Source organism: Pelmatolapia mariae, linkage group LG16_19, assembly GCF_036321145.2.
Source record: "Pelmatolapia mariae isolate MD_Pm_ZW linkage group LG16_19, Pm_UMD_F_2, whole genome shotgun sequence".
Classification (NCBI taxonomy): Eukaryota; Metazoa; Chordata; class Actinopteri; order Cichliformes; family Cichlidae; genus Pelmatolapia; species Pelmatolapia mariae.
The window spans coordinates 12,440,852-12,455,389 of NC_086241.1; the positions used below are offsets into that span (position 1 = coordinate 12,440,852).

Genomic DNA, 14,538 nt, shown 5'->3' on the forward strand with positions numbered 1-14,538 from the left:
CCCAAACTTTGATGGTAGCTACTTTAAAATTAGAACAATGAACATCATTTGCTATGTTAAACTATATTCAGTTAAACAAACTACTTCTGGAATTACATATTTTTTTGCATATTTTGCCTTGCCTACACGTTCAAATTCACTTTTGTATTTTTTGCATGAAATACATTTTTACATAGATATTTAAAGAAGCTGTAACATGAAGCATTTCATTTTTTAACATTTGGTTCTACTGCATTTACCTTCCCACAATAAATATAACTAAATGAATAATGGAACAATAGCAGACCTTGTTTATGCAAAAAAGCCTGTCATAATCCTTGAATTTGCATTTTAACACCCAATTTGATAACAGCCCTTTAATCCCAGTGAAGCCCTGAAAGTCTTTAAATCTCCTCACAGTGAAGAATCACACACATTTTCTAATGATGAAACAAACTGTTGTGAAGCTATTCCAACCCTTAGCATGAATCAATGAGGTGTCAAGAGGGTTTCTGACAACAGTACACTTTTAAGTAGACAAACAGAGGATGCCTCGGGTATTATACAGCTGTGGTTTGATCAGTCTATAATAGATTTTATGTTATCACGGACACCTCATCATTCAGCTTCACTGGTGCTTTGGGATGATGATGAATGCAGAACACTGACCATAATGTCTGTCTTTCTGTTTTCAGACCAAACGTTAAGCAAAGTTTCAATTGAGAACTACAAACTTCTAACTGGGCTCAAATACTAAGATATTTTCAGAACGTACCCAAACTTTCTGTAAATTTGCTTATTTTTCTTAGTTTCCTTCTTTTCAATATAAAAATTAAGTTAAATGACACAGCTCACAGTTGGCTAGTTCTCCTTTTCTGATTTTCTGTGGAGTGATAAAAATCCACAGTCTGTGAGAGATTATTAGCCAGGAGGCTTTTGCAACACAATGTGAGACAGATTGTTTGTAGAAACTTAAATATTTTCAACTTACACACATGCATATTTGCCTCTAATTGATTCATGTGCAACAGCCATGTATGCAATCTCAGTATGTATATGCAGTTTGTGGTCCACAGTAGATTATGTTATGCTGAAATCAATATGTGGTACTTGCTAAAAGTCAATATAATCCTTTGCTATCACTGCGGTGCCTTGTTCAGAATTTGCCAAGATTAACAGAGACTCAACTAAAAAATACTGACATTTCCTCCTCTACACCAGTCATTTTCAAACTATTTTTTGTTGCCCAAAGTACACCAAAGGGCAAACCAAACTTTCAAAGTGCTCTTGTAGTCATATCTGTCATCGGTTCTTCTTTTGATTGGAATGTAAGGTGAAAACACTTTGACAGCTCATTTGCAGCAGCTGGACCTAGTATGTGTATCATCCCATCCATTAGCATACCTTACCTCAATCTAACAAATGGTGAGTCCATTTGGATTCACTGCTCTAGACTTTTATGTTCACCCTACGTTTGTGCTGCACAGCAATTTAAAAACTAGTCTAAGTCTGTTTAGCGGTGACTACAGTATTCTCACCATCTTATGTGGTTATAGAAGGTTATCGTGCCAGCTCTTTTCCACCTGCAGACTGACCTATCCAGTTTGTTGTTGCACACAGCTACACACCCTACACACAATGTACTTTTTGTGTAATTGTGTGATATGTAAAATAAAAGCACTTATCAAAGGAACTGATATTGGTGCATGTTTTAACAGATATTAACAGAGGTTTATAGACCACATTGGGTATTTGTTCCTGCATTGTAATAGAGATTCTGGAAAGCTGAGGGATATATAATGTGACATATCCCAAGTTTTGGGCCTGACAAAGTTCATAAAGTGCAAAGAAGAAAATCAAGGACCAACAGAGAAAGCGATCAGAATTTTTAAAGGAGTGTGTGAATCAAGAAACTGAGTGAGCCTGCAGTTTGAATACTCTTTAACACCGAGGTTAATCTTTTGAAACATCATTTTTTGTCTTACTTTCTCCAATATTAGGCCACATCTCTTATAGCTATTTGTGCAGTTAATGTTTATGTATGTGAACAAGCCAGCCTGGAAATCATGTGTGTTTGTGCTGTTTGCATATCAGTGTTGATGTGCTTGATACAGTACCTATGATAACATGTGCCCCGAGTCTGACCAAGTGGCGAGCTACTTCATAACCAATTCCCCTGCCTCCTCCTGTCACTATGGCAACGTTGCCATCTTGTCTGGGCATCACTGGCAGAAGCAGAAGAGGAGACAAAGATATCAGAGAGAATGTCACTTGATAAGGAAGCTTCTTCAGGACAGGTTGATGTTTCTATAGATGACAACTCAGTAAAAATCACATGGGCTTTTTGTAGAATTTTTTTCTTTTTATTTCCATTGTACTGAATAACAAGTTTTCTTTACTTTCTTTCTTTACTAAAGTTACTTTATGGGTTCAGTGGCAACAAAATAATAACAGAAAGGGACCTTAATTAAATGCAAAATAGAAGAAGAGGTCAATAAATTTAAAAAAACAAAAAGCATTTTAAGAAATGTGTGAAGACCATCAGATTTTGATTTATTTTAATCAGAAAAGCGAAACACTGATATAACACTCAAATTAACAGAGTTAAATATCAGAAAACAACTGACAGCAGATATTGTTCACCTTCTACTCCACTAGTAACATATAATATATTATGTAGTTACAGTTCATATTCCAGAGAACACATGAGTTCTTCCTATACCTTTTCCTGTCAATTTTCAAGAAGACTGGAAGAGTCTACCACATTGGATGTGATACAACCACTAGATGCTGGGGAAAAATATGTATTTCCGGATTGGTCGGCAGTGGTTTCTGGAGGTTGCTGTTTCTTGCTAGGTGAAACTGACTGCAAAGAAGGGCCTGCACCAAAAACCTCCTAGTGATTGCTTCAGTTGCTAGCAGATTGCTTTAGTTGCCAGTTGTCACAGTTGCACATAGTTTTTCATATTTGTCTACTAGCAAGTAGTAACACCTGACAGAGTGTGACACAAACTGGAAACATCTTCAAAGGTTTGCCCTAAAAGTAAAAGTTGTGTCTCAGTGTTGCAGCAAACAGGTTTAAAAAAGACACAGCTTTTATTTTGAAGGCAAGTCCACATTACACTTTTCAACTTCACTGCAGCTAGAGAGCAGCTAGCTAGTGTTTGTATACATCCACAGAAATAAAATAACAGAAGTAAAATAATAATAATAATAAACCTAAAATAAAAACATGGTTATAGTTTAGGTGTAGTTAACCAGGTGTCTGCTACAAACTTAAGTTGCGCTGTCTCTGGGCGACGAGCAGACTAGCCCAGACAGCATTATGAAAAGTGCACATTTAACCTCACAAAGCTTGGTGGCAATCGCAAAAACTTTGGAAGATATAGGTTGATGTTCTACGGAATCGTTAATTATTCGGCTGAATTCGGCATAAACAAGACGACAGATAATCATTTTTTTCGCTAATGTTTTGAGCGTAACACAAACTAGCTAACATAGCTAGCATCGTGTTAACATGTGCAAGTGCAACATAGTAAATGACCTCTACATGTAGTAATGAATGATAGATAATTCGTGCTAACTATAATGCACCCACGTTCATTGGTTACAACTTGGTTGCCCGTGCTGTCACTTACAACTGAATAACAACTTGTCAAACTAACGTAAGCTAAAGTTAAACCGACCTGGCAGCCTCAAAGGTCCGTTTAGCAGTTGAAGCAAAAGCACCTTTAAACCAAGCAGGTAAAGCTTTATAGCTGGCAGAAGATAAGACCAAAAAGCAGACATCTCTGCGAGGATGTGTAACGCTGGTATCCGAAAGAGCCGTCAGTGCAGAGGCAGAGCAAACCACCACGACGCAGTTACGTCTGTGGGACGCGTTCCAATATGAAGTTGTCCAACCTTGCTTTCTTCCTTAACACATCTTCTAACAACTTATGTTCCATTTTTAGATTACTAAATTAGACGACTAACAATTCCCTGGCATATCTATTTTAAAATCTTGACTTTTCAAATGATTTTTCCCCGTAGAGCCGCTATTTGAAATCATGATCCCTTAAAGTCATCTGTCACATGGTTGTAAAGCTGAAATAAGTGTATGATGGAGGGGACACGTTCTCCTCGCTGCTCCTTGGCTGCTTGATGTGCCGTATGATCCTTATCTGTAGATCCAGCATATTGCACCCTTCAGCTCACTGACTCCCTGATTAACTGCTGCCAGCCAGGTCACACGCAACAAAAATCAACAGAGTAGTCTGATCCATAATTTCCCAAGTTACGCTTAAAAGAACAAGTTTCTTGAGCAGGGTTACAGTCTGAACTAACAGTGAATTCTGGTCTGCCTGTCAGTTTTATTCCCAAGGGATCGCTTGATTCCACACCAGCCTACTTTTATTGGCGGCTGCTGTGATAGTGAAATGTAGGACTTCAGCTGTGAAAATCCTGATTGCACTAACTAAAAAAAGAATCAAACTATGGTATTTTATTTATTTTAGATAGGTGACAAACTATGATATAACTGAAGTTGGCTGCACACTAACAGGCTGTATGAATTTATGATTTAATAAATTAGTCATCATAATTTCTCATAAATATTTATAGCACCTATCATGATAGTGAGGATTACAGCTTCAGAGAAATTATTTTCCACTTCTAGAGATAAGCTACTGGCACTTTTGTGTGACACCCCATGACTTCTAATCAGGACCAATACCCCCTGCTTACAGCAGATACTGAACATCTTTGGCCATTTCACTGGGCTCAGAGAATCAAATGTCAAGACGACATTTTCAGGCATTATCAGATGAGTTTCACCGACATTTTGTGTCACCTGCCACTTTGGACTGCAGTGATTTTCAAGTGATTCTGAGTTTGTGTGATACTTAGAGGTCACAAGTACCAACTTATTTAAGCAGCTATCAAATATAGAGGACAACGACATAAAGCATGATGACATATTTAATTATTAAAGCTTAAATAAATGATTCCTTGTAACTTTTTTTTGTCTGTTAGCTGACAGCAAAAATACAGTTACCCTCTGAACATATCACACAGATCACAGATTTTAAATTAAAGATTAGAGTTTAAAAAATAAATGTATCCTCCTGAGACCCCGTGACCTCAGAGGGGTATTACATTTTGACTTTTCTGCACCTTCATTCTTCTAAATAAAGTGTTTCATACATGGTTCAGCAATGGCAACTTCATTTTATTATGGTGTAAATTAAACCCACGATTCCCTTATGGGGGTTTTTCAAACATGATTCTTATAAGATCCTAATCCCAAATAGTTAGGTGAAAACTGGAGGTTAATTTCTTGCAAAATGTTTTTGTTTACTCTTGTTTTTATTTATTCTTCACCTTTAATCATTCTTTATTTGTCTGATTTTTTTTTTTCTCAAGCTTGGCTCCAGTGTGACCACAACAGTAAAATGCAGCGATATTAAAAACCTCATGTGTTCTTTTTCTGGCTACTCCTTTTCAAAGTCTCCACAATGGATCATCTGCCTCCATCTCACCCTATCTCACCCATCCCTAGCATCCTCACCCCCACCCTGTCGTGGCAGATGGCTGCCCCTCCCTGAGCCTGGTTCTGCCGAAGGTTTCTTCCTGTTAAAAGGGAGTTTTTCCTTGCCATTGTCACCAAAGTGCTTGCTCATAGGGGATTGTCTGATTGTTGGGGGTGGGGGTGGGGCCTCTAAAATATTGTAGAGTCTTTACCTTACAATATTATGTGCCCTGATGATGTATTATGTGCCTGCCAAATCACCGTTCTTGTGATTTGGCGCTATATAATTAAAATTTATTGAACTGAATTGATCTGAAAATCCTCCTCTGTCCCACTAACCCTCAGGATGTCCTCCTTCACTATCCACGGATCTTCTTTGTGGTCTTCCTGTTTTCCTCCTGCCTGGCAGCTCCATCTTCAGCAATATCTTCAACAGTATAGTTGTCCAATATATTGATGTCTGATATAGTCTTTTCTAATCCCCAGTAGGGACTCTGAGCATCTCCACCTCTCCCACATCCACTCCTGTCTTTTTATCAGGACTACTCTCACCAAACCACATGTCCCAGCTGAATATACGGTTAGGAGGTGATGGCAGCGGGGCATGATCATTTTTATAATGTGACAGACAATAATACTCCAAATGTGTCATAGATAATATTTTTACAAGCAGACCTGTAATTTTACTTCCATAGAATTTTAACACAAGATTTCTCCTTGTAATGGACTATGCAATTTCTCTACTTCTGAAGACAGACTGAAGTGGAAAGAACACTGTTTATGTAAATCTAATAATTTATCAGAAAAAGTGTAGTATTTGATTGGCACCTGACTGACAAATACCACCCAGGATTGAGTGGTTGTCCCAAAAGGTGAAATTAAAGTTTAAAAACATAAATGACTGCCCATTTTCATCTATAATCTACATATCTGAACAGATTACCTACTACAGTGACGGACAGGCTAACAAGCGAGGAGTGAGCTGAATCATCACTGGCACTCAAAGTAGGCCAACCAGTCTTTCCCTCATTTCAATAAAATTACAACCATTTGTGTTAAAGACAGGTCTGGGGCATTCACGATAACTTCCCTTTTTTTCCCCTCTTGGCAGGAAAATCATTAGTATTAGTTCGCTTCTTGCCCAGTATGCAGTGTTTAAGGCCCGGCTAGAACTGCTGCAGTGACATGTAGTTGGCCTCGGTTATTAAAGTCAGCTCAGGAAGGCAGTTAAATGAGCATCAACATAAAGAAACTGTGTCATCACCACTACCCTGATGGAGGCTGAGCTGTGGAGGCTGTGTGTGTAGTCAAAAGTGCATGTGTTGCTGTGAATTCAAGCTGAGAGGATGAGTTGTGCGCACATACGAGTGTTTGTTCACCCGCAGCCTGAGAGGTTGTGGGTCAGTAAGGCGAGCCGGCCTGCTATTGTTTAACGGAAATCGCATCTCACGCATGACTGTGGGATGATTATTTGGGATGATGGGAAATCAGGCAGACACATGAATACACAGTCGCGCACACGCACGAAAATTCCCACATACATTTGAACGCACGCGAGACATGTTGGGAACAATGCGTGACAGGAGGGTGTGTGAAGCAAATAACATGTGAACAGCATCAAAATAGCTCCAACTAACAGTCACCTAGTCTTGATGACAACCACTGGCTGCCTGCAAAGCCCAACTTGTCTTATTTTGTAAATCCAGGCTGACAACAGCTCTGCGGGATCTGTGTGTGTGTGTACGTGTGTGTGCGTGTGTGTGTGCTAGTTAAAATGCAGTTTTTATTTCATTTTTTTCACAGACTTATTCTGGGTAAGAAGATGGTATTGGATATTTTTAGCAGAAAATGGCCCTAACTGTTTTTATATACTGATTTGATGCGCTCTTCCTTAACACTCTACCCCCCTGCTTGTATTTGTTCCTGATCAACTGCCACCCACGAGAGATGGGAGGTGAAGTGTCATATTGTGAAGAAAGGGAATTTTCTGGGTGTGTCATGGGCAATTTGGGCTCCGGAGTGCAACAGCTTGTGTGAATTGATGTTAGCTTTTTCTCTGGCTTTGAGCTGCCTCTTTTGTAGCTTTTCCTCACAAGTCTTTGCCATGCGAGAGGCAGACAATCCAGGTTAGATTCAAAGCGTAGACTTATCCAGAGCTGCAGGGTGTAAAGCCTGTAATGACACGTGTACATGTATATGCAGAAAAAAGAAAAAAAGACAGACAAATCCAAGGGGAACTGCTTGTCTTGCAAACTAAAGCACAGGTCTATGTATACTTATTCTTGAGTTTGTTTAAATAGCAGATTATGTGTCTGTCTTCTGCTGACCGGTTCATAGCATATTTCTGTTGGTGTGTTCTTGGTGTCATGTTTTGTGAAAGGAGAGAAGGAACCAGTCACATCAAATTTCTGGTAAAACTGGAAAGTGCACTTCATTTAATACTAAACCTGAGTGTGTTTTTAGGGGCAATGTTTTGCATACTATTTTTCCACAGTTAATAGGTGTGACTGTAGTGTAGCGGTTTGCACATTTCCCTAACAAGTGAAGGATCCTGGGTTTGATTCGAGCAAGACAAAAGACACAAATCCCTTTGGGGGTTATGTAAAAATCTGCCAAATCAAACATGCTACCTGCTGTGGCAACCCTTTGTGAATAAGAAAGCAGCTGAAAGTAACTTTTAATAGAAGGTTGTGATAAGGATGCATAAGGATTAGAAACTGAGCTGGAGCACACAGATCTAGAGGTTTTCTCTAATTAACACCTATTTGTTTTTTTCAATACATGCAAAAACTGTGTACAGTGTAAAAAATATACTGACTTTTATGCCCAGCTTCAAATGATGTTGCTTAAAAAATATGAGAGTTGTAAATCTCTTGACAAGGAAGCACATATAAAGAAGCACTTTCTAAAGTGTTAAACTATCCCTGTCTTTGAGTTCAGTACTTTAACATTTAATGTTTAGATTTTAGTGCTTTACCCCACTTGTTTGCGGTTGTTTGCAGAGCCCAGCGTGTCTCAAAGGGCATAGCAGCGTGGGCTTCCAACCCAGCCTCAGCTCCCTATGAAGACACGAAAAAACTTACTGAAAGAAACACTTTTATTGTAACTAACAAGGAAAAATGAGAAGAAACCCCAGGAGAGGCAATTCAGAAGGAGAACCCCTCCACGGATGGCCAAATGTGTCCTGTGAGCTATGGGTGGGAAAAGGCAGTAGACTATGTGGGCAGAATTGGTAATAGCTGTGTCACTTCAACTGTAGCCACTACAGGTTTTCTATGGGGAGAAAAGCCAAAGGCCAGCTTGTAAACATGAAAGTGAAACCTGAGATTTTTGCACTTGTTTGCAGTGGAACTACAGACATCATATACCAACTACCTGGCTTCACATTAGATGTAAAACATTTTTGGAATATTGACACTCACTCTGTTTTACATGCATTTCAATGTCTTTACTAATAACTCAAAAGTTGACTGTGTCCTAAAATCTTTTGCGTTTTCATTACTGGATCACCAACATGACCATAGCTGGATGGCTAAATAATCAGGAAAAGACAGGTCAAATCATTGTCTGTTCAATCACTCATTTTTAGACATGTTTCAAACAACATGCTGAACTTCAACAAGCTTCAGACAGCTGATCAGTATTACAGTAAATTCCTCTCACATGATAACTTGACTGTATAATAACTTGAACTATAACTCTTTCCAGTTTCCAGGAAAGATAAGCATAACACTAAAGCCATCCTATCTCACAAGCTTTCAACAACTTCCCAAATTAAACTTGGGCTAAGCAATCCCTCCATTTATGGTACCTGCCTAAAAGGTGGAACAAAGGGCAGTCTTTCAAAATATGTAAGAGTCTATTACTCCGTGTTTTGGCTGTGGATGCTTAAGTGTAAAGATGTTAATAATCCATGCAAGATGTGCACAATGAGTTCATCAGAATGCAAGAGACAAAAATCTGTGTATATGTGTGTGTGCGCACATTCATGTTTATCAAATACATCCCACCACCATTATTGCTAACTGTCTTAAGGGAGTGAATGTCTTTCTATTAGTAGATGTAGAATGAGGAACAGTGGGAGGGATATTTGCCTGCACCAATTAAGACTGTCATTAACTCTGTACACTGAACACTCACACACACACTGCGAGACAGACACGCACACACGGTATTTAACACATTCAATTTAACAGTCTGTGAGTCAGTGTGTGCCTCTCTTTCTGTCTGTCTGAGACCTGTTGTCACTGAGACGGGATACGAGGAGACTCTTTCATCTCTCGCTCTCTCTCGGCTTTTTTCTCTTCCTGTCTCACACTCCAGGATTATGTGAACACGGAAAACCTTCAAGGATGTTTATGTGTACTGCTTTCTTGGCTTCAAGGGCGTCAGCTACCCCTCTGTTAAACCTCAAAACCCCACTTCAACTCGGTCAAGCAGTCCGGTCTAGCATTATGAAATGGGATCTGAATAACTGTCTGGTATTTTTTAGGTCATTTAGAAGATATCACAGTGCTTATTTACTTTCCTGTATGTCTAACCCTTTTTAAAAGACATTTTAAATATTGAAAATGTACAGACATGTAAAAGGAAGTGTGCCTGAAGTAGGGTCAAATGATATCACAAATAATCCTTTCAGACTACTCAAATGGCTTTAATAAAGGTTCTCATTTGATCCCTGCCTTCTTGCAAATCTGCATTTGAGGTCCAACCATTATTACATGCAAACCTGTTTTTCCTAATGTCTTGGAGTGGATGGGAATCATTAAAGCAAAGACACAGTAAGCAAAAAGTGTGGTGGGGTGAGGATAAGAAATGGGGATGGTGGCAAGGGGCCATTACTACTCTCAACAATTGTGTTTCTGATTATGTGTTTATGGCTGGTCAGCAGAACTTTCAGATAAATTTGGATCTTTAAATGTGACCTCCCCAAACACTCATTGCACACTTTGCTGAGGATAAAAAATTATCTGAACCAGTGTAGAGGTCTATATTCACACCCAGGATAATAAGGAAGGAAACATAGATGGAAGCTGATTAAAATGTCTCACTATAATTAAGACCGCCCAGGGTTTCTCATAGGGGACCAGTACAGTTGATAAATATATAATCAAATTCCCAGTATAACATATTTTCTGTGGCGGAATCTGATTTAATGTTTAATCAAAACAAAATCAAGTTAATCTACAGTCATACTCTAGATTTAAGTCCACAGTTGCTAATGTTTACCAGTACTGATTGAGCTGCCTAACTGACCAGAGGGATGGTGGATCTGAATCATGTCTAACGTGGTGTTTCCGTCCCAGTCTGTGCTAAAATGCTAATAACGTAGTCTGTTTGGGCTGCAGGGAGTCCATTACGCTGACTGTATCACATCCTTGTCTATTGGGGGACACACGCTGGGGAATGCAGAGAGGAAAGAAGACTGAGAGGAAGAGAGGATCACACGTATGTTCTGGGAAAAGTGTGTGTGCATGCGCGTGTGTGTGGCTCTGTGAATGTGTGTTGAAGCTCGGACACAGCAGACATGTGTCACCTCAGCTCTAGTGCCGTCAAGCTAAACTGACATAAACAGCCCCAGGCGGCCCTATCAGAGATGGACTTTACATAACGGCTGAGTCACTCACAATCTATTTTTATGGCTTTGAGGTGTGTGTATGTGTATGTGTGTGTGTGTGTGTGTGTGTGTGTGTGTGTGTGTGTGTGTGTGTGTGTGTGTGTGTGTGTGTGTGTATGTGTATGCGTGTTCCAGTGCATCTGCATTATTTCTGAGAGCCAATTTCTGAAGGTCTACAATTTTAGTTGTAGACCTTCACAATGAGGAATCTCCCCTTTTACAGTGAGATCATCATAAAAAGATGCTCAGGAATGAGCAGTAGGGGAGGGCAATTAATTTTCCCAAGAGGCCACAATTAGGGCTTAATTGTAACATCTACTCTTGGCAGTTGCAGTTTATACAGTTTAAAAAGAAATAAATTTAAAATTGAGCTGAACTGAGTTCAACTTCTTGGCGCAGCCCTCGACAAAAGTCCCAGTTTCTCATGTGCCCCTTTGGGAAAATTAATTTCCCACCCCTGCTCTACAGCGTTCACTCACACAGGCAAAAAATTGCTGAGATTAGTTTTAATACTTTGTCCCTCCTAAAATTAACCCCTATGGAAATCTTAAGCTGAAAACAAAGTACTTGCCCTCAGACAGGGCCTGAAGCTGTCTCAGGATGACCCAGCATCACAAATATGATATTCCACAGGATGTCCCAGACATACAGCCTCGTACTGATGGCAGTGAATAATAAGATGGCACACGAGTGAAGCAACTAATCATTTCTCAAACAAGAGCATGTTTTCTGTCTCATTACTAACTTCTTTTTTTGGTTTTGTAAGCACACCCTTAGCAATAATGAACCTTTGATGCTACTGCAATATACAGCTTAATGCACAGGACATTAAAAAAAGACTTTCTCTAGATGTCGGACAAACTAAGATAAAAACAGTACAGTAAGTCTGGGGTCTCATAGTTGCTGTTCCAGAGCCATATGTCGCCCTTTTTTTTTTCTATCTCCAGTGACTCAATGTGACTCTGAAAAAAAAAGGACTAGCTGATTATCCCCTTAATTTTGCTGAACCTACCCTGCAATAGTTTGCATTGATGGTTCTTATTTACTATGGATTCTAATGTAACAAAGGAAAATTCTTTGTTTTATGTCCAACATTACTGGCTCTGCTGCTGAACATTAATTCAAATCAAATTGAACCCATTTTTGTTTACATTGACTATATTGAGAGCTATATTATTTTTTCTTTTTTCTTTTTTAAATTGCACCCAGTAATAACATTAAAAGACACATATTTATATTTACTAGGCTATCACCCTCATTAAGGTAAAATAAGAGAAATGCACTTTATTTAACCCCAAAAGTTAAAGTTCTCTGGTTATACCAAGTAAAACTACATAACAAATAGCTTAAATAAGTTATTATAAGACTCAAACATATTTTGCTGCTCCATAAAGATTTTTGGTGTCAAGAATTGTTTAAAATTAGCTCTCTGGAGTTTGCCATCCCCTGTTCTACATCAAAATATCTTTAGTATATTTGACTTGAGATTGTGATTCCAGTTTTAAATTTTAATCTTTATTTAAAAAGCCTTTATTAAACTTCTTTTTTTTTTTGTAGCCTTTGGTGAGACAGTCAGGATTTGATTAAAGTCGAAGCATTTTTATATGAGATATTCTCATTATTACTAAACTATACAGCATGACCAAAACCAACAAAACCTCAAGGTAACATCGCAACTTAACAGCCAAAAAATGTTTTATTTGTGATGTCATGAAGTTAATTAAATTCATTTCACTTCAGTGACCGCATCGCTATGGGGTATGTATTAGTGTCTGTGTGAATGGATGGATTCACTCGAGGGTTAATGAGACAGACACACGCACACACATAAACACACACACCCATGTCACATTTGTTAAAGCATTCACCTTAAAGTAATTTCAAGTCAAAGCAGTTTGTTGGCTTTTTAATTTTGAAATGTAACTTGGTAATTTCATGACCCAAACATGAAGGTTTTACATTTTTCTAAAAATCAGATGATCTCAAAACAAAGACCAGTTCTTTGAAAGTCAGGCGACGCACCTTTTTTTTGGCAGAGTGATTGTGAGTAACAATGGAGCAGAAAATAATAATGAGTTCATCAAGGGGTAAAGGTTATTTTTAATTACACATGATTTTGGTAAATTAATTTAGCAGATAGAGCTTATGGAGGTCCTGGGAATTATCTTGTTGATGGACATCCAGAATGTTTATAAATAAATTAACAATATGGTGTGCAACACCTGAAAAGCAAATGTTAAAAACTGAAATATACATAAGTATTAATTATTTACAGTAAATGCCAAACAACAGGATCATTAAATTTCCCTCTTTAGCCATCAGATTTTCATGGAGCTTCTGTGCTCTTTGACAAACACCACATTTTTCCATCCCAAATAAAAAAATTCTGACTATTTACATTCATATTTATGATTTGGTCATCTGGTCTCCATACTATATTTATGGGGGGAGTATTATGTAGGGCTGAAGAGTTGTTTTTTACATGTCTGCAGCAACACACACACACACACACACACACACACACACACACACACACACACTTTGTCATATACAGTTTGCGCACATTGTGAGGCTTGAATATGTTAACAAATCCCTTCTCCTCTTCAAGTTTCAATAATTTACTTTTATCCCTACATATTTTATAACTTCAATCTCAATTGAACCTGGATCTATCAAAACGTATTAAAATTCAAGCAGGCTGAACGAATCCTTTCCATCTTTGTCGACGTCCTCCTTAAAAAATTAATATGCAAACGAAGAGAAGAAGAAGAGGATTACCTTTTTTTATAGTCTAACTGACCTGGGTACAGGTGATGCAAACACGGCTAGAGTGCTTGGTTTAAAAGGTGTAGCCATGGTTCACAGTTTATAACAGAAGAGATGCTAAATTTAAAATACACACACCCACACACACACACACACACACACACACACAAACTGGCCAAGCCTTTAAACAAATGATGAAAAAGATGAAAGACCATCTGTTTGTCACTCAACATAACAGCACCCCTAATCAGCCAAGTCTCAGTAGAATTTAAAGAAAAGTGTAACAGAGACTCAGCGTGGTTGTTAGCAAGAAGATCCTGAATTTCAACCCACTAACCTGCTGGGGCCTTTCTGTGTGGAATTTCTACGTTCTATGTGTTCCTGAGTGGGTTCTCTCCAGGAAATCTGGCTTCCTCCCACAGTCCAAAGACATGCGTGTTAGGATTAATGGTGAACTGGTCTTAGGTGTGAATGGTTCTTTGTCTAGCAACCTGTCAAGAGTGCACCTTGCTGCATGACCCACGGAAAATAGCTTGATGAATGCACTCGATTTGGAGCCAGCCTCAAGTGGTCATTTGAGGAACTGCAGTCTTTAGCACTTCCGTGTTGCCTTCACTTTTCAACCGCAGCGGTTTTCACTGGTGCAGAACAAATTAAATTTTACAAA

At 38.7% G+C, this 14,538-nt stretch overlaps 1 protein-coding gene across 3 annotated transcripts in view; it reads right to left on the reverse strand.

The window, feature by feature from the left end:
- The window catches only part of LOC134644314 (dehydrogenase/reductase SDR family member on chromosome X-like), a 49,872-nt gene that overhangs the window by 31,414 nt on the left and 3,920 nt on the right, over window positions 1-14,538 (reverse strand). The window contains exons 1-2 of one of the 3 annotated variants that reach the window (XM_063497231.1): window positions 3,666-3,809; window positions 2,097-2,204 (exon numbers count right to left, since the gene is read on the reverse strand). In XM_063497231.1, the coding sequence (XP_063353301.1) occupies window positions 2,097-2,204; window positions 3,666-3,768 (211 nt within the window). In that variant the 5' untranslated portion in view covers window positions 3,769-3,809. Of the gene's footprint in view, window positions 1-2,096; window positions 2,205-2,701; window positions 3,064-3,665; window positions 3,810-14,538 lie in introns of those variants that run through there. The other 2 variants (XM_063497234.1, XM_063497233.1) reach the window with 2 other exon arrangements.